The 16,223-nt window shown below is 54.1% G+C and overlaps 1 protein-coding gene across 1 annotated transcript in view; it reads right to left on the bottom strand.

The window, feature by feature from the left end:
• The window catches only part of CACNA1I (calcium voltage-gated channel subunit alpha1 I), a 101,082-nt gene that overhangs the window by 70,940 nt on the left and 13,919 nt on the right, over window positions 1-16,223 (bottom strand). Inside the window, exon 3 of the mRNA XM_007519388.3 lies at window positions 5,526-5,623. Coding sequence (XP_007519450.2) covers window positions 5,526-5,623 — 98 coding nt within the window. The remainder of the gene's footprint in view (window positions 1-5,525; window positions 5,624-16,223) is intronic.

The following is a 16,223-nucleotide window of genomic DNA, read 5'->3' as shown; positions in this document are numbered from 1 at the left end:
GCTCTTAAGTGTGACTTTTTTCAGACTGAGAAGACTCCCAGGTCACCTGGTGCAGTGCCCACCCTGGCAGCACCCAGAGGACAGGCCTAGGAGAGGACATCTGGCTCCGACCTGTCTGTGAAGCCCTGAGGCAGAGAGTGCCCTCTCTGGACCCCAGCCGCTTCTTCTCAGAAGGAGATGTCACCCTGGGGAAAGCATGCAGCCAGGACACTTCAGAGAGAAGCCCACCCCCACACCCCTAAGGAGTAAGTGAAAATGGATGGGGGTATCCAATTGGCAAATACTGAGTGAAGGCCTACTGTGTGCTAGGCACTCTATGCTCTGGGGATGTGGCAGTTAAAAAACAAAATCTAGGACCATACAGCTCACCAGCTAGGGTGAGACCCTTCCTATGAACACAGGCCAGGCTCAATCAAACACAGGCACCAACCAGTGTGGCATGGAGAAACTCTGGTGGTATATATATCACACACACACACACACACACACACACACACACACACACACACACCTCTTTCTCTCTCAAAATATGGCCCAGGAATAATGAAAGCACACATGTATGAGGTCCCAGCTCTGAAAAAGAAAAAAAATCCTTCCCTAGTGAAGCGGGTGTTGGCTGTGTGAGCAGTGCTATGCTGTAGACAGAAAGAGGGATGGAGCGCTGGGCTGGTGAGATGACACAGAGCAGACCCCGGGAGGAGGGGCTGGCCGAGGGAACAGCCAGAGCAAGGCCAGTAGAACCACACCTGGATAGTGCGCTGCTGTGCCAGGTACACCACCCAGGTTCTAGCCCCCCTCTCCCCCCGCTGCATTTAAGGAAGCTCCAGTGCTGTGGTGTCTCTCTCTCCCCCCACCCCTTTATTGTCTCTATATAAAATAAAATACCACCCCAGGGGTGGAGGTAGATAGCATAATAGTTATGTAAAAGACTCTTGTGCCTGAGGTTCCAAAAGTCCCAGGTTCAATCCCCCGCACCACCATAAACCAGAGCTGAACAGTGCTCTGGGGAAAAAAAATACCGGGAGTTGGGTGGTAGTGCAACGGGTTAAGCAGACATGGCAGAAAGTTCAAGGACCAGCGTAAGGATCTAGTTTGAGCCCCCCAGCTCCCCACCTGCAGGGGATTCTCTTCACAGGCAGTGAAGCAGGTCTGCAGGTGTCTATCTTTCTCTCCCCCTCTCTGTCTTCCCCTCCTCTCTTCATTTCTCTCTGTCCTATCCAACAATGATGATATCAATAACAACAATAAAAACAATAAGGGCAACAAAAAAGGGAATAAATAAATATAAAATAATAATAATAAAAACACCACAGAAAGGAGCTGGGGAGTGAGCCAGGCAAGAGTGGGGGGGGGAGGGTGGAAACAGGGCTGAGGAAAGACTGGCTCCAACACCCCCTCCCCACTCCCACCCCCAGTGTCAAGCAGGGATCTGCAGACTGAAAGGACTGCCCAGATGCTGGAGAAAAAGGGGCTATGGGGGGGGGAGCAGGCGGTGGTGCACCTGGACGTAGGTTCAAGACCCTGGTCCCCACCTGCAGGGGGAAAGCTTCACAAGTGGTGAAGCAGAGCTGTAGATGTCTCTCTATTTTTTTCCCTCCCTATCTCCCCCTCTCCTCTCAATTTCTCTGTCTCTACCAAACAATAATTAAATAAAATGTTAAAGAGAGAAAGAAAGAGAGGTCTATGGGGGTCCAGGGCAAAAGAGGGGAACCTGCTAGGAGGCAGGACTGAGGCCATTCACAGATGCCCATGTGCACACACATCCCTGGAAAGCGGGTGGGGTCTGTGGGGTCCTTGGCCAGAGTGTGATGGTGGCTGAAAGCAGCCTGTCTTCCCTGGGACAGAGTCAGGGACACTACGGGAGGGACCCTGCCCCACACCCTCCTGCTGAGGGGTCCAGACAAGACTCTGGACCCCCCTGGCCTTTCCACCCTGCCTGTCTGAATGCAGCTGGGATCTGGAAATATATAGATGGTCCAGAAGAAGATGGTTTGTGGGGTGCAGGAGAAAGAGGCGAGTCAGGACATCCTCAAGGCTTGACCATGTGGCATTCGGGAGGCCTGGCATGATCCAGTGATGTCACTTCCAGCACCCCGTGGGGGTTCAGGAGAAAGGAGTATGGTCAGGGAATGTCACACGGTAGCATCAGGGTAGGAATGGTCTTGAACTGACATTTAAAATAGGGGTGGGGGATGGGAGATGGCTCACCTGAAGGAGTGCACACTTTACCGTGTGCAAGGGTCTGAGTCTGAGCCCCCAGCCCTACATGGGAGCACCATGCACAGCGCCAGGGAAAGCTCCATGAACAGCGGAGCAGCACTGTGATGTTTCTCCTCTCTCTGTCTCTGACCTGAAATTAAAAAGGAAAAAGTCCCCCGGGAGCCATGGGATTGCACATGTGTGAAGCCCCGGTGCCTAAAAACAAAAATCAAGCGGCAGGGGTGAAAGGCAAGCTGAGGGGAGGCAAAGAGCAGTTAGCAGCCTGATGGAGCCGCTCAGTCCTCCACCCCTCCCACTGGGGACCCCTAAAACAGACTCTACTTAAGGGGAGCTGGGCGGCATCCAGACTGCAGGATCCTCGTGGCAGTTGGGTGCCGGAGGGGTGGCTGGTGGAGGGCAGGGTGCTCTCTGCAGATCAGCGCTGTCAGCCCAGGTGAGCGAAGCTGCTCTGGCCACTGGGCCTCTGCCAGCCTCTAGGGCCACAGCAGGAAGGGGGGGGAGCAAAGCGAGGGTGAGGGGGGCCAGGGGTACAGCTGGTTGAGGCACCATGTGGGCTGGTGAGGTCAGCAGAGGGTGCTGGTTGGATGGAAGAGGCCGTCTGCTGCTCCTGCCACCGCCACTGCCAACTAATCAGGGCCACAGTAGGGGCCAATGAGGCCGGGCCAGGCAGCATACGGCTGGGCTGCAGGGCACAGCTGTGGGCGCTCCTCCAGCAGAGAGGAACCTGCAGGCTAGTGGGAGCCCAGCACCCACTCCCAAGGCAGAGTTCACAGCCCCCAGGTTCCATCCAGGAAGGCCCAGGCCCCTCCCCACAGCCTCCCTGGAAAGGCCCACCCTCCTCTGGTTAGCCCCTCAGAGTCAAAGGGTGGCCCCCCTCCTCAGCTCCCAGCAGCTCTCAGAGTGCTGTCCCACTGTCCTGCTGGCCCAGAGCCCCTGGTTCACATGTGCCTGCAGAGAAGGAACTGTCCCTCGGCCACTTCTGTACCCCACACCGGGCCCACGACCCCTTCCTGAACACAGGTCCAGATGAACAGCTGGCTGGGTGAATGAACACACAGCCATCCACACCCCTGATTTGTGTCGTGTCCAGGTCCAGGAATTGGCTGAGGGCTGCCTTTCCCCCACCCCACCTCCAGGCCCTTCCCCTTTCACTGTCCTTCCTGCTCTATCCTATCCCCAGGCCGAGTCATCAGCAGATGTTCTGGCCAGATGTTCTCCCATCCCTTCCTTGAGGTCTCTGGCCTCCACTCTTTCTCTCCTCTTCCAGACCCCGCCCCCCACCATACACACACACCCTTGCCTCCCTTCTGCCCCATGGGGCTGCAGGCCTTGCTCTCATGGGGAAGTCTGGGGACGCTTTGTGGTCAAAGCCTCCTCCCCTGCCAGGAGCACCCCTCACCCGTCTGAGCATTTCGTGAGTGTCCTCTGTCCTGGCAACATTCCCAGGCGCCCCCACTCCCCACCCCCCCAAGGCTCCCAGCACCTTCTGCCCCACAGTGGCCACTGCAGACCACTGCTGCTGAGACTCTGGGATAGCATCCCTGACACCCCAATCTGTTTTCTCAGCTGATGGTGTGGAGACGTTTTAACCTTCAGACAACCACCTCACCCCATTCCACTTCCATAGCTTTGTAATGACCACCTGTGTGATCTAACTGTGCTTAGTCCTGACTCTCTAGCCTACCATCTAGTGGTCAAAGTAAACATTACATGCGTGGGCTGGGGGGACAGCATAATGGTTATGCAAAAAGACTTTGATGCCTGAGGCTCTGAGGTCCCAGGTTCAGTCCCCAACCTTACAATGACCAGAACTGAGCAGTGTGCTAGTTTTTCTTTACCTCTTTCTGTGTGTGTATCTCCCTCCATCCTCCCCCTCATTAAAAATAAAATATATTTTTTAAAAAGAAAACATAATAGACTCCTGTTGATAAGAATGACCCCCGAGCAGAGTTGAACACGAGGGTCTGAGAGAGACTTTCAGTCCGGAGGCAGGATCACTCCCACTCCGGCCACACTGGACCTCCCAGAGATACCACTGAATAATAGAAAAAAGACTGGGGGGGGGGGTCTCTCTCCCTCTCTATTTCACCTTCCCCTCTCAAATTCTCTGTACTATCAGAAAAAAAAAAAAAGGCCACTGGTAGAGGTAGATTGGTCATGCAGTCACAGAGCCACAGTGATAATCCTGGTGGCAATAAAAGAAAAAAAAAAATGAGGCTTCTGGGGAAAGACCCAGCTCCTCTCTGGCCTTTCTCCTTTGTGGAGCCCCAGACCAACCCTGTCCTTCCCTCAAGAACAGGGGACAGTCACCTCCCAGCCGGGGGCAGCAGTGTGAGCTCACAGGTCAGTGGAAAGGGAGGATGGCCTAGAGATGCCCCCCACACACCCCCACATGCCCGTGTGCACAAGCCCGCAAGCACATATATATACACACAAAATAGCCCATGGGCAGGCGCCTCCCACACCCACAGACATCCAAACAGTGATGTGCAAGAACTCACCCAGAGAGCAAGCCCCAAATGCAGCCCCCAAGCCCCAACTCTCTTCTCAATTCGTCCAGCATGGTCCTGTCCCAAGCCCCTGACATCTGGAGGCCTGATGGGGGGCTCAGAGCGCAGAACCAAGCAAAAGTACGTTGTGCCCCTGGAAAGAGGCCAGGCCCGTGGGCTCCATGGCCAGAATGTGACAATGGGCCACCCCTGCCTCCCACCCAGGACAGGAATGGGAGCACCGTGGTGCCCTGCCCTCTCTGTCTCCATGCATATCTGGAGTCTGGTTGCCCCCTCACACCATGCTCACCAGCCCAGGGTCAGGGAACGCCATGAGACACTGGGAGTCAGCCTGTGTGGGCTTGTAACACTCCCAAAGCCCCAGAACTGAGAAATGGGAGTGAGGACTGGACTGACAGTGGAGGAGAACAGGATCCGGAAGACCTTCCTGCTTCTGCAGAAAGCTGCAGGCATATTGCCTAATCAGTGACCCTTCATAGGCAAGTCTGCTTTCCATACCCCAGCCTTTCCAGCCAGTTTACAGCAATTTCTGTGTTATGAACAGACCTCTCAGAATGAGCAGGAACCAGATGAAATAAATCAAAGTGGATGGGGAGGGAAAATAGAAGAAGTGAGGAAACATGCCCAGCATGCTGCAGCCCCTGTTCTGGAGAGCTGGGGGTGGGGGGATCGGGGTACCAGGTAGTGCACAGTATCCGTTAGCCACAGGTCCCCACACCCAGCACAGGTGGCTCTGGCGGGGGCTTTCATCCCTGTGAAATAAATGGGTCTGGGTCGGGGTGGGGGGCAACTCACTGGGCACTCGGTTGATGGCTTTGAGGGGCCTCAGGACTCGCACAGTGCGGATGGCCGACAGATTGATGTTCTGCAGGTCCAGCGAATACTCCACCATCCTGCGGAGAGAGGGGAGTGTGAGAACAGCTGAGCAGACAGAGCCTGGGCCAGTGGGTATGAGGCCCCAAGTTCCAGTCCTGACACCAGCACATGGCTGGAGTGAGACTGTGCTCTGGCCTCTGTCTATTATGAAGTGAACAATTTTTTAATTTTTTTCCCTTTTTTCTTCTTAATTGCTTATTTATTTATTCGCTCATTCTATCAGAGCACTGCTCAACTCTGGTTTATACTGGTGTGGGGCACTGAACCTGGGACCTCAGAGTCTCAGGCATGTGAATCTGACTACATAACCATTGTGCACAACCTCTCCTGCCCTTGATTTTTTTTCAAGAAAAAGTAAAGGGGTCAAAAGACAGCACATTGGTGGGTCACATGCCTTGCCATGGACACAGCCTGGGTTCAAGCCCCAGCACCCCGTCACAGCGCCTTAACCGCAACAGTGAGCCGCGTGGCTCAGGGCTGTGTGTCTGTACCTGAGCCCTCCTCTGTGAGTGGGTCTGAGGGCATGAGGCCCCCAGAGGCAGGAAGGAGCAAACACAAGGTCCCCACAGCCTGGGGGTCAAGCTGCTCTGACATTCAGAGAACTCGCCCCATTACTCAAGGGGGAGGGGCACAGCAGGAAGCTGGGCCACGTGGTGACAGGACAGTACAGAGCAGTAGGTCTCTGCAGGACACATGAGCACCGGCCAGACCAGGGCTTAGGCCAGACTTGCAGACTGGTGAAGAGGCTGTAAGAGGTGACAGCAGTTGCCAGGTCACCCGGCAAAAAGGCTCCAGCCAGGATTCCATATGCTCTGCCTCTCCTGCCTGTTGCCTGTCCCAGGCCACACAGCTGTCTCTGGTGATTTCACTTTCCCACCCGGCCCTTCCTCCTGGGCTCTGCTCACTGCAGATGCACTAGCCCTTGCACCGGCTGTCCCTTCTTCCTAGAAGATCCCTTCCTCGAGCTGTCCATGACAACCTCACTCACGTGTGCTTTAAGGTCTGTACAGATGCTGCTTGCTGCTTTCAGCTTTCCACACGTAGGTTCTCTGGACCCAGCAATGACTCAGACCCACTAGACTCTCAGGGTGGCCCACTTGCATAAGGAAGAAACTCAGAGTCCAAGGCAACACTGAGGTTCTCAAGCTGACCCCAGTTCTCTTCCTCAAGACCTGGTCGAATAGGTCTTCCTACTCGCTCCACCTCAATCAGCCCTGTGGGTTCTTGGAGGCAGTTTGCTTCCTCCACGCAGTCCCCCCAGTCTCAATAGGAGGCAAGTTCAGGGACCCTCTATGGTCCTCTGTGTTGTCCCTAGCTCCTGCTAATACCTACCACCAACAATACCCTTCCCCCCAAAGCCAAAGCCCTGGGACCTACAGCCCCATAGACGAGCTGGCTGGCAGCCCTTTCTGTGCAGTGCCCACTCGGGGCTCCAGCCCTGCTGCCGGTCCCACCTGTCACACCGGCAGCAGTGGGGAATGACGGCCTTTCCTACAAACCTGCAAGCCTGTCCGGTTGTTGATAAGCCACTGGCCCCTCCTGCTGCTTGAAGAGAATTGAGTGGAAGCAGCCTTTGCCTGGGATGCCTTCAGCCACCACCCCACCCCCCAGATTTCCGGGACACAGGCTTCTGCTCCCCACTTGTGTGCTCTCTCTCCCCCTCACACACTCATGATCTGTGCACACATGCTCTGGACACTGTCAACATGCTCGCTACCTGACCAGATGAGGGGGCATGGAGAAGGCCCGGAGGCCCTGACTAGGAGCCAGAGGACAGAGGACCAGAGGGGGGTGGGGGTGTGCAGGAAGACAGGAGAAGAGGACGACGCGAGGTGCAGGGCCACTGCTTGGCAGGGAGGGGCCGTCTGAGTGGGGGGGGTGGGGGGGGGCGCCAGGGAGCGGTGCCGTAAGAGGATTCCGTGCGTGGGCGAGCCAAACTGTCATTTTCAAATTTTGTAGAAAGAGCTCTCCAGACAGCAGGGAGATGTGTGTGACGGAAGCACTGTGAGGGTGGCCAGCTCAACACATACGGGAGCACACAGCCCAGGACAGGGACCCCAGCCAAGGCCAGCCGGCCCCTTCCTGGGCTCAGAGCCCTCTTCCACTGGCCTGGCTCATGTGGGGGGCAGGGCACCCTGGCTTGGAGGAGGGTGGGGCTTAGGCCCTGCTGGGCTTGCTGGAGGGAGGGTTCCCAGCCCATGCCAGGCTGAACCCCCACCCACCCCAGGATGCTCTGTTCTGGGAGCCCACAGAGCGAACAGGCCATGGCCGGTGCGCCGCTATGTTCCATCGCTGGGGAGCCAGAGACGACCCGAACTGCCCCTGCGGCTACAGACAGACTATGACCCACATAGTCAACGACTGCCACCTCTCCAGATTCAAAGGAGGTCTCGAAACTTTACATCAGGCTCGACCTGACGCTGTTGACTGGCTACGGAAGAAGGGCAAACGCTAGAAGAAGAAGAAGAAGGGAACCCACAAAAAGTCTCACAAGGAGGATAAGCAGATACTGGGGAGGGAGGTGCACAGACAGACAAAGGCAGGTGCTCTGGGGGACCACCCACTCTGACTTTACCTGGACTAGCCTGCCTGAGCCCCTCTCCACACCCCAAAACAGGGCAGACCCCAAACTACCACCGCACCAGGGCTCACCCCAGCAGGAGGCCTCAAGACAATGATCCCTGACTGCATCTTCAGGACACATGCTCGGCTCCCTACATGGAACCCTGGGCATGGTCCAGGAGGGACCATGAGGATACCAACCACAGTCCCTGATAAGGCAAGAGTGAGAAAATTCCACAGGCACCCAAGTACTCAGGCTCAGAGGTGAGAGTGAGGATCTCCTTCCTCCCGTGTGTTTCTGTAAAATAGACGGGTGGGGTGGAGAGGTTGTTCCCTGGGTCTCCAGGGGCCTCCATGGTAGGCTGATGTCACCTAGGGTCACAGTAATGCAGTCAGTAAGCTTTAGGGTCCAAGCACCCACCCTACCTGTGGTGGGAAGCTACTCACTAGGTGTGTGTCTGTCTGTCTGTCTCTCTCTCTCTCTCTCTCTCTGCCACTCTATCTCTTTTTCTCTCACACCAACCACTTACTAGAGCTTTGCACCTGCATGATTCCATCTCCCCTGGCAGAGAGACTCATTCCTGCCCCCTCCTCTTTTTTTTTCAGATAGAGGGTGAGAAACAGAGACACCACAGCACTACCCCACTGCCCAGAGTGAGGACACACCTTCTGCAGTACCCAGAGACCTTGCCAGTGGTACCCTTCCTTGGGATTCCTACTGAAAAACTCCTAAGAGAAATTCCTTGGAAAATCTAGTGGCAAGATTTTAGCTCTGAGCTTCCTGGCAGTCAAGTCAAAAAGGGAGATGAGATCAGTTTCTGGATTCTTAGCAGTATGAGTCCTCTCAGAGAGCCTGTTGCTCCCAGTTCCTAACTCTTCTGTAGTTCCTGAACCTGTCTGAGGAAAGGAGGTCCTGGGAGAACAAGACAGGTATAAACGCATCCAGTGGGTCCACAGGGAAGTGTCCAGTAGTTGTCCTCTGACAGAATGGGGAGAGAAACAGAGCACAAGGATGGGATGTCACAACCTAGCTAGGGAGGAGCTGGGTGGTGGGACACTCAGTTGAGCACATGTTACCATGCATAAGGACCTGGGTTCAAGCCCCTGGTCCCCACCATGAGGGGGAAAGCTTCACAAGCGGCAAGACAGGTCTACAGGTGTCTCTCCTTCTCTCTCCCTCTTCATCTCCTCCTCCCCTCATAATTTTTAAATATATTTATTTATTTAGTCCCTTCTGTTGCCCTTGTTGTTTTATTGTCGTAGTTATTGTTGTTGTTGTTGATGTCATTGTGTTGGATAGAACAGAGAGGAATGGAGAGAGGAGGGGAAGACAGAGAGGGGGAGAGAAAGACAGACACCTGCTTTACCACCTGTGAAGCGACTCCCCTGCAGGTGGGGGGGAGTCAGGGGCTCAAACCGGGATCCTTAAGCCAGTCCTTGAGCTTCCCCTCTTAATTTTTATTTCTGTCCAGTGAATGAACGAATGAATGAATTTTTTTAAAAAAAAAGCTTGGCATGTCTACCTGGGATCAATACCACCCTGACAATGACTGCACCAAGGCTGGCGGGACCCCAGCCAGCTGTCACCTCCAGGCTGGCCTCCTGCTACACCTCCCCTCTCTAGACAGCCCATCCTCAGTCTGCAGAGATCTCCTGAGAGGTCAGTCGAGCTGTGTCACCCTCCAGTCTGACCTCGGTCCCCTCTTCTAAATCTCTTCTCTACTCCATGCCCTCCTCCAAGGCCCATGGAGCCCCCAGGAGGACACCCATCCCAACCTCCTTTCCTTCCCTCACACTCAGCCCTGCTCTGAGCTCACCGCTCTCTGCTCTGGCTCCCTCCACACACAGGTCACACCCCAGGTCTCATCTAGGGTCTTCCCAAGTGGGCCCGAGCAGATGGAGCAGTAGCAGCAGGTGACTTGGGAGGGGCTCTAGGAAGCACAGTGAGAAAAGATGCTGGGGGAGGGGGATGCATAATTGTTATGCAAAGAGACTCTCATGCCTTAGGCTCCCAGGTCCCAGGTTCAATCCCCAGCACCATCATAAACCAGAGCTGGGTAGTGCTCTTGCGAACAAAAAACAAACAAAAAGAGAAAGAAAGTGAGAGAAGACAGTAAGGAATTGTTAGTGACCAGTTTCCATTGTGGGTGATGGGACTATGTAGAGCACACCTCAGAACTGGACCCATGATAGGGGCTGTGGTCTGGTTGGATGTCTGGCGCACACCCCCCTCCCCAACCATGCCCCTGCTCCGCAGCATACACAGCAGGCACTTAGCTAATTATTTTTTTTCCCAGAGCACTGCTCTGTTCTGCCTTATGATGATTCAGGGGATTGAGAGGAGACAGGAGGGAAGGGGAGGGGTAAGGGAGGGGAGGGGTAAGGGAGGGGAGGGGATGGGGAAGGAGGGGGGAGGGGAATGGGGGGAGGGGAGAGGGAAGGGAAGGGAGGGGAGGGGAGAGAAGAGAGTTGGGGAAAGGGAGAGAGAGAAAGGGAGGGAGAGAGAAAGGGAGGGAGAGAGGGAGGGAGGGAGAGAGAGACCAACCCCCACAGCAGGCATTTAGCATCCACTCATGAGCACTCCCTGTGAAGAAAGGCCACCTCCTGGCTATTCACTCCTGCTCCCTCCCTGGGCCGCAGGTGGTGGAGTGGTTAAGACCCCCCCATGGCCACCACCCAAAAGGAGCCTGTGAGGAGTAGCTGCCATCGGTGAGTGCTGACTTCCCTCAGGCCCCAAGTCAGACATCACTTGCGGGAATGAGAAATTAATTCCTAATTACACAGTTACTTTATCACGCAGCTTCAGTGCTAAAAGTCTTAAAAAAAAAAAAAAAATCAACAAAAACCCCCACTACCTCCTGCCAGCTCCCAGGCGCCTAATTAGGTAAGTAATTTTGCCTTGAAGCAGCCTGTTGTCCTGACATCACCCCCAGGAGAGACATCACCCCCAGGAGAGTAGCTGAGTCCAGATCCAGTGGCGTGTGGCGTCCCGGGAGGGGGAGAGCGTGGTCATACACGGCGTGGTGTGTGTAGCCAGGGAAGAGAGACAGCCCCACCTCTGGCTTCTTCCTGCCGCAGAACCCCCTCCCCCACACCCAGTTCCCAACCCCCAGGAGGGTGAAGGGGGATGGAGTGCAGCCGGGCCCTTGAGCTGGAGCTGCAGAGTAGAGGCTAAGGGAAGAGACCAGGCCCCTGCCAGGAAACCGGGAGGCACTCGTGGCCATCTTGCCTCAGGGGTGGCCAGAGATTTCTGCCAACACAGAGCAAGGTGGTGGCCAGCACTGAGGGAGGCAGGATCCTGACCATATGGTCTGAGCCTGCCCTCCAGCTGCACCTGCAGCCAGCTCTGCCCTCTGGTCTTCCCCTGAAAGAAGTCAATGCATTCATTCCCTGGGGCCTGGGGTCCCTCTGTGTGGAGTGCCTCTTTGAGCCTGGCACATGCACAGTCCCCACCATGGGATCACAGTGTCTGGTGCAGATGAGGAAACTGAGGCAGTGACACCCCCAGCAGCGGTGTGAGCAGCCTCCTGGCCCCAGCTAGATCTCCTCAGGCTTGGACACTATAGCCCATGAGCACCCCTGCCAGCTGGCTGTGTGCACAAGCTTAGGTCAGTATCTCTAGGGACTGGGCATCCCAGTGGTTAGAGTGAGCTCTGATCCCAGCTCTGCATCTAGGGCAGGGTGTGTGGGGAATGAAATGGATGTTTATGTGGACCCAGTGCCTAGAATAAGGCCTGGGCCAACTCAGAGCCACATAAGTACAGACTGTTATTCTGTCGCAGCCTCAGATGAGGCCCTCGGTTCACAATGGCCACAAACCCTTCCCCAGACCCCAGCACCTTCCAGAGAAAGCCTGGACAGCAAGGGCCTCCAGAAGCTCTCTGACCTCAAGCCCAGAGAGCTGCCCACTTCCTGCCTCCCAGAAGCCGGGACTGTCTCTAGCCGACTGTTCACACTCCTCCGCATTTGCACTTCCGCTCCTACATCCCAACAATAGGCAGAGCTGAATTCTCTTGCCTCGGAGACCTCCCGCCTTGCCTCTCTCTTGGGCCACCTCTGGCTCTGAGATGCCCTGTCATGTTCCTGCCACCCAGAAGACCCTCCTGCCCCCCAGTCCAGGGTCTGGCTTGGAGGCAGATACCCTATGCCAGCTTGTCAAACAAGTAACTTGAAGGACAAGATCAGGGAAGAGAACAAACAAAAAAGAAGAGTTAGGAGCTGACAAATAGCAGATAAAATGATGGAGATGTTAAGTCTTTCCAGGAAATCCCCCTCCCAGGAGATGACTTCTGTGTGTTGCTGATAAAAATAGGGTGCTTTCCTCAGTGTCTGCCAAGGGCCTACAGGGCCTTTCTTAAAATGTAATTGGAGATGGAGCTAATGGAAAGAAGCTGAGATGCTGGGAATGGCAGATCAGCTGTCAGGAAGCAGCTCTGTGATGACTCAGGCTTCTGCCAGACGGGGACCAGACCCCTGGCCTGTCCCTCCTCCCCCACAAGGGAGGGAGTGTGGAAGGAAGTACTGGAAAGAGAAAACTTGGGAATCTTGATGTTAGTTAGCCTTGACTTTGGCTAGCACCCTGGGATTAGTGGGTTATCTTCACCCACATAGCCTCATGCAAGCCTGTGACATGAGGAGACAGATGTAATTAGGACCACTTGACTGGCACTGAAACGGAAACTGTAAAACTAGTTTCAGACAGGTTCCGAGTAAAGGCGGAACTGAGGGGGGAAAAAGCTCAGTTGGCCACAAAGTGGGAGACAAAGGTTCACACAGACCCCAGGTACAAAGTCCTCAGTAACTGGAAACCCTGGTACATCTCCTACAAATAATCACTCACACGACATTTCTCCGTTACCTTTTGTCTGTGTAGAGTTCCCAGACAGATGCAGGCTGCCCTGCTAACTCTGAACACTAGCTAAATGGTGATATGGACATTTTAGTGTATGCCACACACTGCCCACCTCCTGTGAACTCTGAACGAAACCTTGGCACCATGGCAGGTGGGCACTACTGCTGAGAGCAGGGGCACTTCACCTTCTGCCATGGCCTGGGGGCTGTCCCTTGTTCAGGGAATCACCCTGAAGCTTTCTGATGGTTTGAGAGGTGGCCCACGTTCTCAAGAGGGCAGGTCAACTATAATATTTTGGCCTCTAAAAAGTAAAAACTCTAAGGCTGCGTGGCGGCCCACTGGGTCGAGTGCACACATTACAGGGCTCAAAGGTCTGGGTTCATGCCCTGGTATCCACCTGCCGAGGAGGAAGCCCTCTCTGTCTCCTCTTCCCCATCTCAATTTCTCTCTGTTCATTCAAATAAAAAACAAATAAATAACTGCCTGACCTGTGGCTGCCTGGCTTGTCAACCCATGGCCTGAGAATTTCTGATGACTTACCCCATACACACATAGAAGCTACAGCATCTAGCATCTTGTTTCCATGGGAACGAACCTGAGCAATGCGCTCTCTCTCTCTCTCTCTCTCTCTCTCTCTCTCTGCCACTCTACTCAATGTGCAAGTGGCAGAAGCATTCACACTAACAACTGGAATCTTCCCAGGTCCATACCCGCCCAAGAACCAGTTAATTTAATGCACAGAGGGCAGTTTTTGCACAACAGACACTAAACAAAGCCACATGGGACCTGCCTTCCACACTGGTTCATGGCCAAGCTCCTGGATGAAGACTTAGCCTCAGCACTGACTTCTGAGTACCCTATCCCGGGAGCCGACAGAGCTGGACACCCTGAGATAACTTGCAGTGTAACATTACCAGGTGTGAAGTGGCAGGGCCAGAAGGATTCCACAAGTCTGCTGACACATAGAATGTTTCCCTGGCCCACAGACCATGCATACTGAGCTGTGCAGGAGGGAGGTCTGCTCCAAGGGTTTCTGGAAACAGCAGGTCTGTTGGTACAGACTGGAATTCACAGAGGTTGGAACTGACTTTAGGCTTTGGAACACCCCACCTTGTCAGCCCAGGGAGCACTCCGAAGACTCCAACCAGGACTTGGAAACATGGAAGGGTCATGGCGCCTGCCAAGCACAGATAAAGAAACTCAGGCACTCAAGGTTGTGCATGTAATGTGCATTCTCTCTCTCTCCCATCCTGCTTGACCTCAGAACTGTTCTTAGTGGATTTAGCCCAGCTTAATCATGGCTTCTGCTTTCCTAGCTTCCCTTGCAGCTAAGGATGCCCAAGAGAGCTAGTTCTGGCCATGTGCACTAAGAGGAGGGGCCTGAGAAAGGAAACCTCGTCTGCCTGACCCAAGGGGTGAGGTGCAGCTAGATAGCCCTGTCCACCCTCACCCTCCCTGCCCACCTTGAATGCAAATGTGGTGCTCATGACCCCACAGCTGCCTTACGACAATTAAAGAAAGACCTGGAAAATCACCAAGACGATAGCCCCTAAAACACACAGCCATCAGCAATCATCACCATCCTCAGAACTTCATGTTATGGTGGAACACACACACACACACACACACACACACACACACACACACACACACACACACCCTGGGATTTGTCTGAACAACAAATGGCAAGCATTTCTGTTCCTTGCAGCCAAATGCATCCCTGACAAACACCCTCAGCAAGTGCTGCAGAAGTCAGTGGCTGCCCTTGGACTGTGGGCAGGCTGCTCCCTGTCTCCTGCCTCCTCACCAGTGAAGTGGAGCTGACCACAGTCCCTCCTTCATGGACCTGTTCTGAAGATCAGCCCAGATAATGCACAGCATTCAGCCCACAGCGAGTGTTCAGCAAGCTGTGGACATCCTTATTTTTATCACGCTCCTTAATGATGCCTGAGAGGAATTGATTCCCTTTGCTTTTTTTTTTAATATTTATTTTATTTATTTATTCCCTTTTGTTGCCCTTGTTGTTTTATTGTTGTAGTTATTATTGTTGTTGTCGTTGTTGGATAGGACAGAGAGAAATGGAGAGAGGAGGGGAAGACAAAGAGGAGGAGAGAAAGATAGACACCTGCAGACCTGCTTCACCGCCTGTGAAGCGACTCCCCTGCAGGTGGGGAGCCGGGGTTCAAACCGGGATGCTTATGCCGGCCCTTGTGCTTTGCGCCACGTGTGCTTAACCCACTGTGCTACAGCCTGACTCCCTCCCTTTGCTTTTTAAGGTCTCACTGATGGGGCACTTTGGACAAAAGGAACTCTCAGTCGGCAATGACAGAGAGGATGTGCCAGCTTCATCTTTCTAGAAAGCTCTAGTCTGGGATGAGGAACAATTCTTATTGACATTCTGTTGCCCAAGAGCCCCTGAGAGCCTGGGTGGGGAAGCCGCTTTCCCCACATACAAAGGGAGAAGATGCTTCCAGAGTGTGATAAACATGACCCGCCCCTCTTGCCCACTGCCTGGCTGAGGTGCCAAGTGACTGAGCTTACTGCCATCCATGGGATGGTTATTAATGAGGATACAGTTTCTACATGTAGTCGCCACTGTTCTGCTCACAAAGCATGTCTGCTTGTCATGAGAAATTTTTAAATATTTATTTATTTATTTATTTGATAAGACAGAAATTGAAAGGAGGAGGGGAGATAGAGAGGAAGAGAGAAAGAGAGACTCCTGCATCCCTGCTTCCTGCTCATGAAGTTTCCCCCTTACAGGTGGGGACTGGGGGCTTAAACCTGGGTCATTGTGCATGGTAACCTGGTGATGTGTGCACTCAACAACTATTGTGAGAGTTAATTCAGCTCCTGGACAGGGATGCAGGAAGAAGCCCTCTCCAAACTCTGCTCTTTCTGCAGTTGCTAGGGTTTGACAGGTTCTCACAGCCCGAGGACCAACAGAAACACAGACTCCAGGGGGCTGGGTGATAGCACGGCGGGCTAAGTGCTCATGGCACAAAGCACACGAACTGGTGTAGGAATCCCAGTACGAGCCCCAGCTCCCCACCTGCAGGGGAGTCACTTCACAAGCAGTGAAGCAGGACTGCGGGTGTCTATCTTTCTCTCCCCCTCTCTGTCTTCCTCTCCTCTCTCAATTTCTCTGTCCTATCCAACAACAACAGCAATAACAATAATAATAACTATAACAGCAATAAACA

Source organism: Erinaceus europaeus, chromosome 4 (genome assembly GCF_950295315.1).
Source record: "Erinaceus europaeus chromosome 4, mEriEur2.1, whole genome shotgun sequence".
NCBI lineage: Eukaryota > Metazoa > Chordata > Mammalia > Eulipotyphla > Erinaceidae > Erinaceus > Erinaceus europaeus.
The sequence above is the reverse complement of the archived record's forward strand: the minus strand, read 5'-3'. Positions and strand labels throughout refer to the sequence as shown.